General features: G+C 37.7%; 1 protein-coding gene across 8 annotated transcripts in view; it reads right to left on the bottom strand.

Moving 5' to 3' along the window:
- The window catches only part of LOC105486404 (sperm tail PG-rich repeat containing 2), a 657,812-nt gene that overhangs the window by 474,370 nt on the left and 162,918 nt on the right, over nucleotides 1–20,524 (bottom strand). For all 8 annotated transcript variants that reach the window (XR_011621154.1, XR_011621153.1, XR_011621155.1 and 5 more), the window contains 2 exons: nucleotides 18,833–18,992; nucleotides 9,902–10,062 (listed from right to left, as the gene is read on the bottom strand). Coding sequence is in view for 5 of the 8 variants with exons in the window: in XM_071093286.1 (XP_070949387.1) it covers nucleotides 9,902–10,062; nucleotides 18,833–18,992 (321 nt within the window). In the remaining 3 variants the exon portion in view is untranslated. The remainder of the gene's footprint in view (nucleotides 1–9,901; nucleotides 10,063–18,832; nucleotides 18,993–20,524) is intronic.

Below are 20,524 nucleotides of genomic sequence, written 5' to 3'. Positions count from 1 at the left end.
TTCATAATCTATATATCTGACAAAGGACTAATATCCAGAATCTACAAGAAACTCAAACAAATTAGCAAGAAAACAAAGAATCCCATCCAAAAGTGGGCTAAGGACATGAATAGACAATTCTCAAATGAAGATATACAAATAGCCAACAAACACACACAAAAAATGATCAGCACTACAAAGTGATCAGGTAAATGCAAATCAAAACCACAATGTGATCACCACCTTACTCGTGCAAGAATGGCCATAATCAAAAAATCAAAAAAAATAGACTTTGGTGTGGATGTAGTGAACAGGGAACACTTTTATACTGATGGTTGGAATGTAAACTAGTACAACCACTATGGAAAACAGTATTGAGATTTCATTTAAAACTTAAAGTAGAACTACCATTTGATTCAGCGATCCCACTACTGGTTAGCTACCCACAGGAAAAGAAGTCATTATATGAAAAAGATACTTGCACATGCATGTTTATAGCAGCACAATTCACAATTGTAAAAATGTGGAACCAACCCAAATGCCCATCAATCCATGAGTGGATAAAGAAACTGTGGTATATATCTACAGTGGAATACTACTCAGCAATAAAAAGGAATGAATGAATGGCATTCACAGACACCTCGATGAGACTAGAGACTATTATTCTTAGCGAAGTAACTCAGGAATGGAAAACAAAACATCTTATGTTCTCACTCATATGTGGGACCTAAGCTACGAGGAAACAAAGGCATAAGAATGACACAAAGAATGTTGAACACTCAGGGGAATGGGTGGAAGGAGATGAGGGATAAAAGACTACAAATTGGGTGCAGTGTATACTGCTGGGACCATGGGTGCATCAAATCTTACAAATCACTGCTAAAGAATTTACTCACGTGACCAAACACTTCCTGATCCCCAATAACCTATGGAAATTAATAAAAAAAAAAAAAAAAAAAAAAACTACATGGCAAAACAAATGGGCCAATACAATACATAAAATAGTGTAATATGTATACACACAAACACAATCAAAATTAAACATGAATCAATTGATACTACAATTAAATACAAGGTTTACTAGACTTAATTTTTAAAAACCAGACATGTTTAGGGTCTATATTTCACTCTTGATTTTAGACTTTGTCAAAGACTCTATAAACTGAGTCTTAGTTATACCTATAGGTAGTTTTAAATTGTCAACAAGAATAGCAAGTTTACTGAGTCCTTACTGTGTGCCAGAAGATATTCAAAGTGTTTTTTGGTTCACTTAGTATTTGCAACAACACTTTTAGGTATGTACTATTATGGTATTCATTTTGCTAAGCACAAAGAGTTTAAATAACTTGCCGAAGATCAGTGGCAGAGCAAAAACATATATTCAAACACTCTGAGTCTAGAGATTATGCTAATAATCACCATGCTAGGCTTCTCAATATCTACAGTGAAGAATAAATACTATAATTCTGGCTGGGTGTAGTGGCTCACGCCTGTAATCCCAGCATTTTGGCAAGCTGAGTCAGGTGGATCACAAGGTCAGGAGTTTGAGATCAGCCTGACAAACATGGTGAAACCCCATCTCTACTAAAAATACAAAAATTAGCCAGGCATGGTGGTGCGTGCCTCTAATCCCAACTACTCAGGAGGCTGAGGAAGGAGAATCGCTTGAACCCAGGAGGCAGAGGTTGCAGTAAGCCGAGATCGCACCATTGTGCTCCAGCCTGGGCAACAGAGCAACACTCCATCTCAAAAAAGAAAAAAAAACTATAATTATTTTTATCTAAATGTCAGGTTACTAAGAATAATGAGCTGTTAGTACATTTTAAACAAAATATAGCAGAAATGTTCTAAAAACTATTAACATTCATAATAGATTTAAAATATACTAGGCACTTAAAATAGTTAAGATGATAAATTCAACATTACGTGTTTTTTACTACAATTAAAAATATATACCGGGTATGGTGGCTCACCCCTGTAACCCCAATGCTTTTGGAAGCAGAGGCCGCGGGATCAATTGTATCCAGGAGTTCAAGATCATCCTGGGCAATAAAGTGAGACCTCGTCTCTATGAAAAATGTTTTAAAAATAGCCAAGTGTAATGGCCCATGCCTGTGGTCCCAGCTACACAGAAGGCTGAAGCAGGGGGATCACTTGAACCCAGGAGGACAAGGGTGCAGTAAGCCATAACTGCACCATTGCACTCCAGCCTGGGCAACATAGTGAGACCCTATTTCAAATACATACATACATACACACACACACACACACACACACACACACACACACACACACGAAATATATACACACATATATTTATGTATACCTATATCAGACTAAATGAACAACAGAAATAGAACAATAGACTAAAGAGAACAACAGAAATTAAAGACAAATATCAAAGGTTGATGACAGAAACTCAAACTGAAAGTCTAGAAATCTCACAACTTAAAAAATTAATTTAGAATACATGTAGGCATGTTAAACTTGTTCATTATTAAATGAACTGGTAAGTTTAATGAAAAATAAATTAAATTGACAGAAACTAGAGAGCTGTTTTGAGGAGGCCATCAGATGCACTACTAGGAGCTGTGGGAGCAAAATACAGTAAAAGAAAAATGTCTATAAGTTAATTATATGTGAATAGGAAGTACTGTGATGGGTCTGAAATTTTGCCCTACTTCATGTTACTGAGGTGACCTGCCACAGTTTTACAGAAAAATGCAAAACTCCTGAGTCAGAGACAAAGGACTTTATTCCTCATGGCATAAAAAACAGCATGAGAACAGCACACTTGCATCAGTCCTCCTTGCCCTAAAGTCCTACTGGGGACAAGGCAGATGGGGCAAAATAAATACCAGCACACAAAATGGGAGAAAAACTATGAGCTCTGGGAACCTCAATCTTTTATAATGAGCAGTAAGCACACCCTTTGCTGAGGAGGGAGACACTGTATCTCTGACGGCTGTTTGCTGTACAATCATCCTTAAAAAGGAGGTGCAAGCAAAGGTGTGTAGAAACACAAAACACACGGAGAATTGTCTCTTAATGATTAAAAAAAGAATAAAAATAGATGTTTACACAGAAAATAAACTTATTTGAGCACAGTTACATAGAAAACCCTCAGAAAAATAAGTTTTAATAAACATTAAAAGCCTGAAAAAATTAATATCTAAATTATAAGAATTAATCCCACAAATATAAATTGTATGTATAATAAAACAAATAACAATTCATGTATCAGCAATTAAGGGCAACAGATTTCAAAGTAGTTATATAACAATTCTTACCTTTAAATGGTTACACATATTTTTTCTGGTTTTTGTTTTTCATTGTTCTCTTAAAATCACACTATACATCTTAAAACTGCACTACATAAAATTCAGTTATAACTTTCACTGAATTGAAATATGAATGTCTACAGTTTTCACCTATTGGTCTTGACAGAATTCCATATGTAGTGCCATTCCAAGATGGTTGAATAGGAACAGCTCTGGTCTGCAGCTCCCAGCGTGACTGATGCAAAAGGTGGGTGATTTCTGCATTTCCAACTGAGGTACCTGGTTCATCTCATCGGGACTTGTTGGACAGTGGGTGCAGCCCATGGAGGGCAAGCTGAAGCAGGGCGGGGCATCGCCTCAACCAGCAAGTGCAATAGGTTAAGGGATTTCCCTTTCCTAGCCAAGGGAAGCCATGACAGATTGTACCTGGAAAATCGGTTCACTCCAGCCCAAATACTGCACTTTTCCCATAGTCTTAGCAACAGGCAGGCCAGAAGATTTTCTCCCATGCCTGGCTCAGTGGGTCCCATGCCCACAGAGGTTTGCTCACTGCTAGCGCAGAAATCTGAGATCAACCTGCCAGGCTGCAGCCAGGCAGGGGGAGGGATGTCCACCATTACTGAGGCTTGAGTAGGTAAACAAAGCAGCCGGGAAGCTCAAACTGGGCAGAGCCCACTGGAGCTCAGCCAGGCCCACTGCCTTTATAGACTCCACCTCGGTGGGCAGAGAATAGTGGAACAAAAGGCGGCAGACAGGTTCTACAGACTTAAACGTCCCTGTCTAACAACTCTGAAGAGGGCAGTGGTTCTCCCAGCACAGCATTTTAGCTCTGAGAATGGACAGACTGCCTCCACAAGTGGGACTCTGACCACTGCATAGCCTAACTGGGAGACACTTCCCAGTAGGGGCTGACAGACACATCATACAGGCAGGTGCCCCTCTGGGATGAAGCTTCCATAAAAAAGATCAGGCAGCAATATTTACTTTTCTACAATATTTGCTTTTCTGCAGCCTTCGCTGGTGATACCCTGGAAAACAGTGTCTGGAGTGGACCTCCAGCAAACGCCAACAGACCTGCAGCTGAGGGACCTGACTATTAAAAGGAAAACTAACAAAAAGGAATAGCATCAACATCAACAAAAAGGGCATCCACACCAAAACCCCATCTGTAGGTCACCATCCAAGACCAAAGGTAGATAAAACCACAAAGATGGGGAGAAACCAGAGCAAAAAGCTGAAAATTCTAAAAAGCAGAGTGCCTCTTCTCCAAAGCATTGCAGCTCCCTGCCAGCAACAAAACAAAGCTGAGTGACTGACTTTCACGAGTTAACAAAAGTAGGCTTCAGAAGCTTGGTAATAAGAAACTTCTCCAAGTTAAAGGAGCACATTAGAACCCATTGCAAGGAAGCTAGCTAAAAACCTTGAAAAAAGGTTAGACGAATGGCTAACTAGAATAACCAGGGTAGAAAAGACCTTAAATGACCTGACAGAGCTGAAAACCATGGCATGAGAATTTCATGATGCATGCACAAGCTTCAATAGCTGACTCAATCAAGTGGAAGAAAGGGAATCAGTGATTGAAGATCAAATTAATGAAATAAAGTGAAAAGACAATTTTAGAGAAAAAAGAAACAAACAAAACCTCTAAGAAATATGAGACTATGTGAAAAGAACAATTCTACATTTGATTGGTGTACCAGAAAGTGATGAGGAGAATGGAACAAGTTGGAAAACACTCTTCAGGATATTATCCAGGGGAACTTCCTGAACCTAGCAAGGGAAGCAAACATTCAAATTCCCACAAAGGGAAGCCCATTAGACTAACAGCGGATCTCTCCACTGGCAGAAATCCTACAGGCCAGAAGAGAGTGGGGGTCAATATTCAACATTCTTAAAAACAATTTTCAACCCAGAATTTCATATCCAGCCAAACTAAGCTTCATAAGTGAAGTAGAAATAAAATCCTTTACAGACAAGCAAATGCTGAGAGATTTTGTTACCACCAAGCCTGCCTTACAAGAGCTCCTAGACAAAGCACTAAACATGGAAATGAACAACTGGTACCAGCCACTGCAATAACATGCCAAATTGTAAAGACCATCAATGCTATGAAGAAACTGCATCAACTAATGGGCCAAATAACTAGCTAACATCATAATGACAGGATCAAATTCACACATAACAACATTGATCTTAAATGTAAATGGGCTAAATGCCCCAATTAAAAGACACAGATCGGCAAATTGGATAAAGAGTAAGATGTACCAGTGTGCTGTATTCAGGAGACCTGTCTCACATGCAGAGACACACATAGGCTCAAAATAAAGGGATGGAGGAAGAACTACCAAGCAAATGGAAAGTAAAAAAGGAGCAGGGGTTGTGATCCTAGTCTCTGATAAAACAGACTTTAAACCAACAAAGATCAAAAGAGACAAAGAAGGCCATTACATAATGGTAAAGGGATCAATTCAACAGGAAGAGCTAACTATCCTAAATATATATGCACCCAATACAGGAGCATCCCAATTCATAAAGCAAGTCCTTAGATACCTACATTAGACTCCCACACAATAATAATGGGAGACTTTAACACCCCATTGTCAACATTAGACAGATCAACGAGACAGAAAGTTAACAAGGATATCTAGGACTTGAACTCAGCTCTGCAGCAAGCAGACCTAATAGACATCTACAGAACTCTCCACCCCAAATCAACACAATATACATTCTTCTCAGCACCACATAGCACTTATTCCAAAATTGACCACATAGATGGAAGTAAAACACTCCTCAGCAAATGCAAAAATAACAGAAACTCTAACAAACTGTCTCTCAGACCACAGTGCAATCAAATTAGAACTCAGGATTAAGAAACTCACTCAAAACCGCACAACTACACAGAAACTGAACAACCTGCTCCGGAATGACTACTGCGTAAATAACAAAATGAAGGCAGAAATAAAGATGTTCCTTGAAACCAATGAGAACAAAGATACAACATACCAGAATCTCTGGGACACATTTAAAGCAGTGTGTAGAGGGAAATGTATAGCACTAAATGCCCACAAGAGAAAGCAGGAAAGATCTAAAATTGACACCCTAACATCACAATTAAAAGAACTAGAGAAGCAAGAGTAAATACATTCAAAAGCTAGCAGAAGGCAAGAAATAACTAAGATCAGAGCAGAACTGAAGGAGATAGAGACATAAAAAAACTTTAAAAAATCAATGAATCCAGGAGCTGGTTTTTTGAAACGATCAACAAAATTAATAGACCACTAGCAAGACCAATAAAGAAGAAAAGAGAGAAGACTCAAATAGATGCAATAAAAAATAATAAAGGGGATATCACCACTGATCCCACAGAAAATACAAACTACCATCAGAGAATACTATAAACACCTCTATGCAAATAAACTAGAAAACCTAGAAGAAATGGACAAATTCCTGGACACATACACCCTCCCAAGACTAAACCAGGAAGAAGTTGAATCCCTGAATAGACCAATAACAGGCTCTGAAATTGAGGCAATAATTAATTAATTATTGAGCCTACCAATCAAAGAAAGTCCAGGACCAGACAGATCCACAGTTGAATTCTACCAGAGGTACAAAGAGGAGTTGGTACCATTCCTTCTGAAACTATTCCAATCAATAGAAAAAGAGTAAATCCTCCCTAACTCATTTTATGAGACCAGCATCATCCTGATACCAAAGCCCGGCAGAGACACAACAGGAAAAGAGAATTTTAGACCAATATCCCTGATGAACATTGATGCAAATATCCTCAATAAAATACTGGTAAACTGAATCCAGCAGCAAATCAAAAAGCTTATCCACCAAGATCAAGTTGACTTCATCCCTGAGATGGAAGGCTGGTTCAACATATGCAAATCAATAAACATAATCCATCATATAAACAGAACCAAAGACAAGAACCACATGATTATCTTAATAGATGCAGAAAAGGCCTTCAACAAAATTCAGCAGCCCTTCATGCTAAAAACTCTCAATAAACTAGGTATTGATGGAATGTACCTCAAAATAATAAAAGCTATTTATGACAAACCCACAGTCAGTATCATACTGAATGGGCAAAAACGGGAAGTATTCCCTTTGAAAACTTGCACAAGACAGGGATGCCCACTCTCACCACTCCTGTTCAACGTAGTGTTGGAAATTCTGGCCAGGGCAGCCAGGCAGGAGAAAGAAATAAAGGGTATTCAATTAGGAAAAGAGGAAGTCAAATTGTCTCTGTTTGCAGATAACATGATTGTATATTTCAAAACCCCATTATCTCAGCCCAAAATCTCCCTAAGCTGATAAGAAACTTCAGCAAAGTCTCAGGATACAGAATCAACATGCAAAAATCACAAGCATCTTATACACCAATAACAGACAGACAGCCAAATCATGAGTGAACTCCATTCACAATTGCTACAAGGAGAATAAAATACCTAGGAATCCAACTTACAAGGGATGTGAAGGACCTCTTCAAGGAGAACTACAAACCATTGCTTAACAAAATAAAAGAGGACACAAACAAATGGAAGAACATTCTATGCTCATGGATAGGAAGGATCGATATTATGAAAATGGCCATACTGCCCAAGGTAATATATAGATTCAATGCCATCCCCATCAAGCTACCAATGACTTTCTTCACAGAATTGGAAAAAACTACTTTAACATTCATATGGAACCAAAACAGTGCCTGCATTGCCAAGACTAAGCAAAAAGAACAAAGCTGGAGACATCATGCTACCTGACTTCAAACTATACTAGAAGGCTACGGTAACCAAAACAGCAAATATAGTACTGGTACCAAAACAGAGATATAGACCAATGGAATAGAACAGAGGCCTCAGAAATAACACCATACATCTACAGTAATCTGATCTTTGACAAACCTGACAAAAACAAGCAATGGGGAAAGAATTCCCTATTTAATAAATGGTGCTGGTACAACTGGCTAGCCATATGCAGAACAATGACATTTCATCCCTTCCTTACAGCTTATACGAAAATTAATTCAAGATGGATTAATGACTTAAAAGTTAGAACTAAAACCATAAAATCCCTAGAAGAAAACCTATAGGCAATATGATTCAGGACACAGGCATGGGCAAGGACTTCATGACTAAAACACCAACAGCAATGGCAACAAAAGCCCATATAGACAAATGGGATCTAATTAAACTAAACAGCTTCTGCACAGGAAAAGAAACTATTATTAGAGTGAACAGGCAACCTACACAATGGGAGAAAATTTTTGCAATCTACCCGTCTGACAAAGGGCTAATATCCAGAATCTACAAAGAACTTAAACAAATTTACAAGAAAAAAACAACACTATCAAAAAGTAGACAAAGGATATCCTCAAAAGAAGACATTTATGCAGCCAACAGGCACAAAAAATTGGTCATCATCACTGATCATTAGAGAAATACAAATCACAACCACAATGAGAAACTATCTCATGCCAGTTAGAATGGTGATCATTAAAAGGTCAGAAAACAACAGATGCTGGAGAGGATGTGGAGAAATAGGAAAGCTTTTACACTGTTGGTGGGAGTGTAAATTAGTTAATCATTGTGGAAGACAGTGTGGTGATTCCTCAAGGAACTAGAACTAGAAATACCATTTGACCTAGCCATCCCATTACCGGGTACATACCCAAGGGATTATAAGTCATGGTACTATACAGACACACATGCACACATATGTTTATTGTAGCACTATTCACAATAGCAAAGACTTGGAACCAATTCAAATGTTCATCAATGATAGACTGGATTAAGAAAATGTGGCACATATACATCATGGAATACTATGCAATCATAAAAAAGGATGAGTTCATGTCCTTTGCAGGGACATGAAGCTGGAAACCATCATTCTCAGCAAACTAACACAAGAACAGAAAACCAAACACCACGTGTTCTCACTCATAGGTAGGAATTGAACAATGAGAACACTTGGACACAGGGTGGGGAACATCACACACTGAGGACTGTCGTGGGGTGGTTGGCGGGGGGAGTGATAGCATTAGGAGAAATACCTAATGTAAATGACGAGTTGATGGGTGTAGCAAACTAACATGGCACATGTATACCTATGTAACAAACCTGCACATTATGTGCATGTACCCTAGAACTTAAAGTATAATGAAAGATAAATAAAATAAAATAAAATCATAATAAAAAAAGAATTCCATGTGTCACACAGAACTTTCTCCAAATTAGAAAGCTTTCCATTTTAAAATCAATTGTCTAGTTTATTCTCCCTAAGTCTTCACTTCCCTGTATTAAGCATCTTCATTTTTTTCAAATGTTCTTTGGGTTACATGGTTTAAACTTACGTGCCTTCACCATTCTGATCACCTTCCCATGAGCACATCCCAAGAGCATATGTTTTCAAACACTATATTTTTCATCTCTAGAAATTCAATTTGTGTTTTTTATTTCTGCCATTTCTCTATCACTTAATATGTTCAATATTTCTTCTACTTTCCTTAACATATGGAATATGGTTATAATAACTATTTTACATCCTTTTCTATTAATTATAACATGCAATTTCAAGAGAACCCTAAGAGCTTGATAGTCAACATAAAGAATATTATTTTGGTATGAATGTATTACCTGATAATCAGCAGGCCCAGGGGTAGCAGAAGCTTCTTTCTGAACCAAGAAGAAAGTCCGAGGAGCAGAAGAACCAAATGCACTTTTCTTCTGTTTCTTTGAGCAGATATTTCTAACACTGGCAATTATAGTATTGTTCAAGATATTATAAAATCCAGGACCTAAAATTATTAAAAGTATCATATATAAGAATAAGCATGCTTTTATATGCATCTTTTGAACTGAGTAATTTTTAATTAAGGGTTTTTTATTTAGAAAAAACCCGCACGTATTTCTGGCATAAATGCAAAATGGCATAGTCGCCTTTTAAAATTTAGTCAAATTTTTATACAGTTAACATATACTTGCAGATATGGTTTGGCTGTGTCCCCACCCAAATCCCAGCTTGAATTGTTTGTAGTTCCCACAATTCCCATGTGTCATGGGAGGAACCTAGTGGGAGGTAATTGAATCAAGGGGGTGGATCTTTTCCATGCTGTTCTTGTGACAGTGAATAAATATCATGAGATCTGATGGTTTTAAAAATAGGAGTTTCCCTGTACGACCTCTCTTCTCTTGTCTGCTGTCATGTGAGACATGCCTTTCACCTTCTGCCATGATTGTGAGGCCTTCCCAACCATGTGGAACCATAAGTCCATTAAACCTCTTTCTTTTGTAAATTGCCCAGTTTGGGGTATGTCTTTATTAGCAGAATGAAAACAGACTAATACAATAAATTGGTACCAGTAGAGTTGGACACTGCTGTAGATACCCGAAAATGTTGAAGCAACTTTGGAACTGGGTAACAGGCAGGGGTTGGAATGGTTTAGAGGGCTCAGAAGAAGACAGAAAAATGTGGGAAAGTTTGGAACTTCTTAGAGACTTCTTGAATGGCTTTGACCGAAATGCTGATAGCAATATGCACAATGAAGTCGAGGCTGAGGTGGCCTCAGATGGACAGATGGAGATGAGGCACTTGTTGGGAACTGGAGCAAAGGTGACTTTTGTTATGTTTTGACAAACAGACTGGTAGCATTTTGCCCCTGTCTTAGAGATTTGTGGAACTTTGAACTTGAGAGACATGATTTAGGCTATCTGGCAGAAGAAATTTCTAAGGAGCAAAGCATTCAAGATGTGACTTGGGTGCTGTTAAAGGCATTCAGTTTTATAAGGAAAGCAGAGCACAAAAGTTCACAAAATTTGCAGCCTGATAGAAAAATGTGATAGAAAAAGAAAAACCCATTTTCTTAGGAGAAATTCAAGCTGGCTGCAGAAATTTGCATATTTAATGAGAAGCTGAAAGTTAATCCCCAAGACAATGGGGAAAATGTCTCCAGGGCATGTCAGAGGTCTTCATGGCAGCCCCTCCCATCACAGGCCCAGAGGCCTAGGAGAAAAAAGTGATTTTGTAGACTGGGCCCAGGGTCCTGGTGCTATAGGCATCCTAAGGACTTGGTGCCCTGCATCCCAGCCACTCCAGCCATTGCTAAAATGAGCCAACATAGAACTCAGGTTGTGGCTTCAGAGGGTGCAAGCCCCAAGCCTTGGCAGCTATGTATGGAAATTCCTGTATGTCCAAGCAGAAGTTTGCTGCAGGGGTGGGGGCCCTTATGGAGAACCTCTGCTAGGGCAGTGCAGAAGGAAAATGTGGGGTCAGAGTCACCATACAGAGTCCCTCTTGAGGCACCACCTAATGGAGCTGTGAGAAGAGGGCCACTGTATTCCAGACCCCAGAATTGTAGATTTACCGACAGCTTGCACCATGTGCCTGGAAAAGCTACAGACAAAACACCAGCCCATGAAAACAGCCAGAAGGGAGGCTGTATCCTACAAAGCCTCAGGGCTGGAGATGCCCAAGACTGTAGGAACCTACCTCTTGCATCAGCATGACCTGGATGTGAGACATGGAGTCAAAGGAGATTATTTTGGAGCTTTAGGATTTGACTGCCCCGCTGGATTTCAGACTTGCATGGGGCCTGTAGCTCCTTTGTTTCTGTCAATTTCTCCCACTTGGAATGGGTGTGTTTACCCAAGGCCTGTACCCCCATTGTATCTAGGAAGTAACTAACTTGCTTTTGATTTTACTGGCTCATAGTTGGAAGGGACGTGCCTTGTCTCAGATGACACTTTGGACTGTGGACTTCTGAATTAATGCTGAATGAGTTAAGACTTTTGGGGACTGTTGGGAAGGCATGGTTTGTTTAGAAATATGAGGACATGAGATTTGGGAGGGGCCTAGGGTGGAATGATATGGTTTGGCTCTGTCCCCACCCAAATTTCATCTTGAATTGTAGCTCCCACAATTCTTATGTGTCTTGAGAGGAACCGGGTGGGAGGTAATTGAATCATAGGGGTGGGTCTTTCCCGTGTTGTTCTCATGATAGTGAATAAGCCTCACAAGATCTGATGGTTTTAAAAACAGGAGTTTCCCTGCACAAGCTCCCTTCTCTTGTCTGCTGCCATGTGAGACATGCCTTTCACCTTCCACCATGATTGTGAGACATCCCCAGCTACATGGAACTGTAAGTCCATTAAAACTCTTTCTTTTGTAAATTGCCCGGTCTTGGGTATGTCTTTATCAGCAGCATGACCACAGGCTAATATACTTGCCATATGACCAGAAATTCTATTTCTAGGTATTTTCCCAAAAGAAATGAAAGGAACCCAAGTGTTCATCAGCTGATGAATAAGTAAACAAAATGTGCTACACCCAAACCGTGGAATACTACTCAGCGATAAAGAAGAAAGATAAACACAACAATATAAATGAATCTCTAAAATATCATAAGTAAAAAAAGGCAGACTCAAAAGCTTGAATAATATATAATTCCATTTTTATGTAAATTTAGAAAAGATAAAATCATAGCAGTAGAAACAGTTCCTAGGGCCAGAGTGGGAATAGAGATTAACTGCAAAGGAACATGAAGAAACGTTTTAGGAATGATTAAAGTGCTCCAAAACATTACTGTAATTGTGATTGCCTGACTACATACATCTACCAAAACTCATCAAATTGTACATTTAAATGAATAATTTTTATTATGTATTTGGTATACCTCAATAGAGCAGATATAAATAAATAAATCTCAACACTAAGTTTTCAAAGAATAATACAGCAGCATTAAAATAAATTTCACAAAAAAATTAATATATCCTATCACTTGACCTCCCTATCACAAAAGTTATTTTAATTTTTGCCTTTTACTTTTCTGTGCATATTCATAACCTGGAATATTTTCCACAGTGGTAGTCTGAGTGAATTTAGGTTCATATATTTTTCATTCAAAATAATACAACTTTCTATGCTGTTGAAAAGTTTTTATCAAGACAGTCAAATACTTAAAACAAATACTTGAGTATGTTGTTTAAAAAATCAATTCTAGTGAGCAGCAATATCTATCAGATGCAATATAATATGCTTAAAGAACACTTAACTTGGTTGTACTCATGTTATCTGCATTCTGCTAAATTAGTCCTGCCACTAAATAGATATGAAACTTCACTTAGATCTCATTTGTTTTTCTGGGCTTCAAGTTCCTCATCTAAAAATAATAGGAATTGATTAGATCAGTATCTGTCCAAGAACAATCTACAAGATAAGGGGTTTACAACTAAATGTAAATTGACTATTTCACTAAGCATTTTGTAACTAGTCTTTCCGAATGAAGAGAGTGCTGTGTTGATTTATGTTCTGGTAGGACCTCTTCTCATCACAGGCAGGAAACAGTTGACAAAAGAGTGTCATTGGTTAGTACTAGGTTAGATGTCACTTCGGTTTATTACAGATCTAAAAGTGATTAAATCTTTCTGCATAGAAATATCCTTCATACTTCTGAGACATATAAGATTTCTCTCTAACTGTAAACAAACTCTTTCCAATTTTTCAAATATTCCAGTTCTATTCTATTCCCTAAAAATATCTATGAAAATTCTGTTGTGCCAACTCTCAAAAAACCTAAGCACTAATACATGTTATTCCTGCCGCCTTTCAACATTCTTCCAGTGGTAATGTTTAGGAAAATGATAAACAGAAAGTATAATGAAAACTATTTGAGCCACCACTTAAGATATACAAATAACAAGTAACTATGTCAAATCTATCTCCCTTCTGGCTCAAGAGCATAACATAGCACTTTGCAGGAGAGCTTAAGTACTTAATATAGCATCCTCAGGGCTAGGGACCTCAGACATACCCATCTCAGGTACTACCTCATTAAGCTTCTGACTTGGAAAGCCATTCTGATCATATGGTTCACTCACATTAGAACTTTCTTATATTTATCTTAGAGTTATTAAGTGTAGAAATGCCCAGGAACCCCAGATGAGATCTGCTATGGGAGAGTTAAAAGGGTTAGGGGTGCCTTATAACAGCAAACATTCTGGAGCTCCACATTAGGTGGTCAAAACTGCTCTATGACTGCTTTACAAGTCCAATTCATTACTGTACTCTAATAATTACATGAAAAGAAATCATATTTCCATGACGACCATTCTTACTAATCCTTAAAACATATAAGATTCTAGATTACATTTTAGAGTTCATTCTTAATTTAACTTGCCCTTTATAAATAAACTAACTTTGAAGAATGTATAATATTTTATTTGTAATATACTAGACCATCAAACTGACAGTAAGACCCAATCTTAGAGTAACTGGGCGACGCAATAAGTTAATATTTAGAAATAATTTGGATTTCAGATTCATGATATATAAATAAGTAACTCAAAATCAAAGCTGTTGGAACTTTAAACTATTTTGAGCCTTAAAGGATTGTGTTTATGCAACCTGAATCACATGACAGACAGCTGTAACTTTTGTTCCTCTGATTATAGATTCACCTTTTCTTTATCCACATTTTTTTCTAAAATACTGTAAAATACTAAAAAGTGCCAGAGAAGACCCCTTGCCTCTCCACTATTGATCTTCATTATAGCTTAACTTTCCTTTTACTTCTCTGACACAAAGATCTCATGACTATCGCATTGTCTAAGATGGAATATTAAATCCACTCTTTTAAATTGGAAAAGAAAAACAGCTATAGCTAAACTGCTATAACTAATCAAATTGCTATAACTCATAAACCAGCTTTTTAAGAAATGTTATAATCCTATTAAATTTCTTTATTATCTGACTATAAGAATATAAGAGCAAGACCTTTTCACCTTTGGAGCACTGACCCCATTCCTTTGGAGTCTGTGTTACTTAAATAGCTATTCTAACCTTTGCACTTGAATAAACTCTCTTAAACTAGATTCTGACCCTTTTGATTATTTCAACTTTACAATGATAAACACTACTGAGCTAACCTCAAATGGCACTCTTAAAGTAGTTGTACTTCAACATAGAGGCTCAGGGTTCCAAGACCAACTGTTTCAAGAGGCCCAGGTCAATCTGTAAAGCAAATGGTTTTATCTGAGAAGTGCTAGAGTATCACTTCCACTCCATGCATTGGTCAAGAAAGCACCAGGGCTAGTCAAAACTGAAGGGGATAAGAGAGACTCAATCTCTCCATGGAATGAGTAGCAAACAATTATACCAAGTGTATTATTATAACCGAACTCTAAAATTTGTGGCAGTGACTTTGGAATCAGGCAGTCGATCAGAAAGTAGAGCAACCTGATGAGTTAGAAAAAAGGCCTTGAGGAGACTGTTGGTGATGACTTGAAAGACAGTGAGGAAAATGTTATTAGAGGATGGAGAAATGCTAACTGGTATTATGCAATGGCAGAAATTTTAGTAACACTAATGCTTGAGGTAATGAAGAAAATACCTAATGAACTGCTGGATTCTAACTAAGGAAATGTCCAGGCTGAATGTCAAAGTGCCAATAGTTCCTTTTATCCATGTGTGAGAAGGTATAGATAGAAGGGAAAGAGTTTACAGTGTTCAGTTTTCTAGAACTACCATTTGATCCAGCAATTCCATTACTAGGTATATACCCAAAGGAATACAAACTGTTCTGTTACAAAGACACATGCACGTGTATGTTCATTGAGACACTATTCACAACAGCAAAGACATGGAATCAACCTAAATGCATGTCAATGGTAGACTGGATAAAGAAAATGTGGTACATATACACCATGAAATACTATGCAGCAATAAAAAAGAATGAGATCATGTCCTTTGCAGAAACATGGATGGAGCTACAGGCCATTATCCTTAGCAAACTAACACAGAAACATAAAACCAAATACCACATGTTTGCACTTATAAGTGGGAGCAAAATAATGAGAACACATGGACACATAGAGAGGAACCACAGACAATGGGGCCTAGCAATGGTGGAAGGTGGGAGGAGGGAGACAATCAGGAAAAATAACTAATGGGTACTAGGATTAATATCTGGTGATTAAATAGTCTGTACAAGAAACCCCCATGACACAAATTTACCTATATGACAATCCTACACATGTGCCCCTGAACCTAAAATAAAAGTTAAAAATAAATAAATAAAAAGTAATAAACTGTTAACTTTTCAAGGAGAATGTATAAGAAATAGAAAGGAACTAGAATTTCCTAGATTTGAAAATAAACTCTTTTTCATCCCCAGTCTATCCAGACAACAAAAATCTCTCAAAGAAAGAAGTGGCTTAAAGGCAAAGACATAAAGCAGGATTTGGCTGTAAGATCTTTTGTTTAATTTTTAGAAATAGTTATGGTAATCCCTCATAGAACCTCTCGAAAAGGGGCCTTAAGAATCTTAAGGTCTTGTATCCTAGACGCTTTTCACTTAGACAATGATGCCCTAACAACCTAAGGGTGTTAAAAACAATAGTCTCAAAGGTGATACAAAAGAGACAAAATAGACAAAGGTGATACAAAACATGTAACAGTCTCACAGGTGATTTTAAAAAGTTTTCTAAGAAAATGTAAGTGTGGCTTTTACCTAGTGGATTTGATTATAAATTAATACAATCAGAAATTCAAAGGTTTTATAAGAATAAAAGAGACAATAAGAGTAAAAATGAAAAGAAGCTGATAGAAGCAGGCTGAGAAAGCTACAGCTGCAAACACAGCCTATTTCATAGAGAAAAATGATGACTCAGAGAAGAACCAAGAGCCTAAAAGGCAGAATAAAGAACCACAGAAAATCATTCCCCCCAGAGAGTCTTACTGGATCCTCATCAAGGAAATGCTAATATGTACCCAGCTGAATTTCAGAATTGCTATGGTACTGTGACTGTTGTGGGCCTCCAGTTTTCCCTTTTCCTGAATAGGAGTGTCTGATTGGATCATCCTATATCTCTCCCACCACCTTATGGTGAATGAAACAACCCTCTCTTTGGTTCACAGTTCTGCTTATAGAGAAGGAGCTGTACCTTAAGAACCACACACAAGGATCCTCATCTGTACCTACACCTAACTTAGATGACAAGATCCGGGGCTGGGAGTTGTGGCTTATGCTTGTAATGCCAATACTTTGAGAGCTGAGGTGGAAAGATCATTTGAGGCTAGGAGTTAAAGAACAGCCTGGGCAACAAAAGGAGGCCTCATTTCCACATTTTTTTTTCTTTCTTTCTTTTTTTTTTTTTTTTTTTTTTTTTTGAGACGGAGTCTTGCTCTGTCGCCAGGCTGTAGGGCAGTGGCACGATCTCGGCTCACTGCAAGCTCCGCCTCCCGGGTTCAAGCGATTCCCCTGCCTCAGCCTCCCCAATAGCTGGGACTACAGATGTGCGCCACCACGCCCAGCTAATATTTGTATTTTAGTATAGATAGGGTTTCACCATGTTGGCCAGAATGGTCGCTATCTCCTGACCTCGTGATCCACCTGCCCAAATTATGGGATTAAAGGTGTGAGCCACCGTGCCCGGCCAAATTTTTTTTTAAATAGCCAAGCATTGTAGCAGGAGCCTGTAGTTCCATCTACTCAGAGGGCTGAAGCAGGAGGATCCTTTGAGCCAGGAGCTGGAGGCTGCAGTGAATTATGATCTCACCACTGCACTCCAGCCTGGATGACAGAGAGAGAGAGAGAGATCATGTCTCAAAACATTTTTTAAAAAATTATCCTGGACTGTGAAATTATGACATAATTACATGAAACTTTTGGGTCCTTGAGAAGGAGTAGGTGCATGTAGGAACAATGTAAATATTTTTGTGGCCAAGGAATTGGTCATATAGATTAAAACTGGCCATCAATTCTTTGCTACTCTTCTCACTGAAAGATAAAGTTTCATGTCCTTCCAATCAATATGTGCTACTCTGAGTGACTTAATTAACTAACAGAATGCAGAAGACATGATATCCTGAGAGTTCTGCGGCTGGGTCATAAAAAATCTCGCAGCATCTGGTCAGGTCTCATGGAACCCTAGGCCGCCGTGTTAAATGTCAGGCTGCCCTGAGGCAGCCATGCTGGAGCTAAGTACATACTTTGAATAATGGACCCATCTGAGCCTTGCCTTCTAGCCATCCCACAAAATAATGAGATATAAGAGAAAAACCTGTTGTTTTAAGCCACTAAGATTGTTGTACAGCAATAGATACCCAGAACTGTATGTCAGCAATTTTATAATTTATTTTGATTCTATATTCTTAGCTCTGAACACTAGAATATCCACTGAGAATACCAGAACATGTGATTGTAAACCTCTGAAATAAAAAGTTTAACAAAACTGAACATCATAAATTATATTACTAATAGTGACCACATAGTTGATATATTACGTTGTTCATCTGCCAAGAAAAAGTCAGAAAATTTACCAAATAAAGAAAAACAATAGAAAATTATAATTAAGATGTGCAGAATGTTAAATTGAAATCTTACTAAAACTGTGTATTATTTTTATTTATCTGTGTTTAATGTATAGTGAATGCTTTAAAAAATGTTGACTTAAAATGACACCAACCATAGGACAAAAAAGAAAACATACTCTCTGGTGTATCCATCTTGTTAAGAACATTAAGTTACTTTATAAAGCCAAAGAGTAGACATACAGAGATAAATTGCTAACCTGGCATTTCCTCTGTCCTGATGTCCTGTGTGAATCGAACAGCACTTTGACCAAATGGAATATTTTTCAGTCCTGATGTTTTCTTCAAGGACTTGAGAGCAGTTCGAGGCTCATTATATGTGCCTGGAGCCGGGGTGATTGATTTCACAGGTAAAAATCTCTAGTGAAGAACAGGAAAATGTGCCAATAAGAAACTATAGTACATTTTGATACTTCATGAGTTAAAAGCTGCCTTTTGAGTAATATAACATCTGTACTTAATTTATTTCTTAATGGAGTGAAGAAAATGTAGATGAATTAAGATCTTGTACCCATCAAAACATAAAATATATAGCTTTTAGTAAAATCACCTAAATACTAATATAGTAATGTATTACGTGCCTTACTAAGGCAGACAGACTTTTAGAAGGAAATAATCTCAACATGAGATTCTAGATGATAGTGTAGGGATAATTATCATACTCAAAATATTCTGCCAGTTAATATAAATAAAAAACTATATGATCTAACCCTTTATTTTATGTGATCAAATTATATTTATTGAAAAAGTTCCTCAACATGTATATTCAATTAACTCAACAATATCATTAGATATCTCAAAAAAAAAATCTTAGATTCAGTGGTTTATCAATTCAGTTGAACTTATAAACTTATTAACATATATATAAAAATGTTATATATATAACTATGAACTCATGAGATACAGCGTTGTATAATCTTTTTTTTTTTTTTTCTTTTTTGAGATGGAGTCTCATTCTGTCACTCAGTCTGGAGTGCAGTGGCGTGATCTCGGGTCACTGCAAGCTCCACCTCCCAGGTTCACGCCATTCTCCTGCCTCAGCCTCCCATGTAGCTGGGACTACAGGTGCCCGCCACCATGCCCGGCTATTTTTTTGTGTCTTTGGTAGAGCGGGGGTTTCACTGTGTTAGCCAGGATGGTCTCAATCTCCTGACCTCGTGATCCGCCTATCTCAGCCTCCCAAAGTGCTGGAATTACAGGTGTGAGCTAGCATTGTATAATCTTTTTAACTTTTTATTTGAAAATAATTTCAAATTTACAGAAAAGATGAATGAATAAAAGTAATACAGAAAATATGTGTATAACCTTTACCCAGATTCATCCATTATCATGTTACCTCATTTGCCTTTTTTTCTTTGCCAGCTCTATCTCTGTTTTGTCTGTTTGTCCTTCTCTTCCAGTCTCTGTCTCTCTTACTCTATACACACACACACACACACACACACACACACACACACACATATTTTGAAAGTTACATATGTCATGGTTCTTCACCCATAAATACTTCAGTATATATTTAGAAAAAAAATGTGGATATTTTCTTACATATCCACAGTACAGTTATCAACTCCAGTAAATGTATCAATGATCTAATGCTTTCATGTAATCTAGGATTCATATTCCAAATTCGTCAGCTGATCTAATAAGGCCTCTATTGCATTCTTCCCCTTCAGTACATAATGTAGATTAGAGTCATATTGCTTTAGTCATCATGTCTCTTTTATCTCCTTTAATGTAGGAACATTTCTACAGCCTTCCTTTGTGTTTCGTGATTTTAACATTTTGGGAGAATCACCCTTTTGTATAATAGAATCTTACTTACTTGAGGTTTACCTGATATTGCCTCATAATTATATCCAGGTTATACATTTCTGGACAGACTACTTGGTAGG

Source organism: Macaca nemestrina, chromosome 3, assembly GCF_043159975.1.
Source record: "Macaca nemestrina isolate mMacNem1 chromosome 3, mMacNem.hap1, whole genome shotgun sequence".
Taxonomy (NCBI): domain Eukaryota; kingdom Metazoa; phylum Chordata; class Mammalia; order Primates; family Cercopithecidae; genus Macaca; species Macaca nemestrina.
Note: the sequence above shows the minus strand (reverse complement) of the source record. Positions and strands in the feature narration are given on the sequence as shown.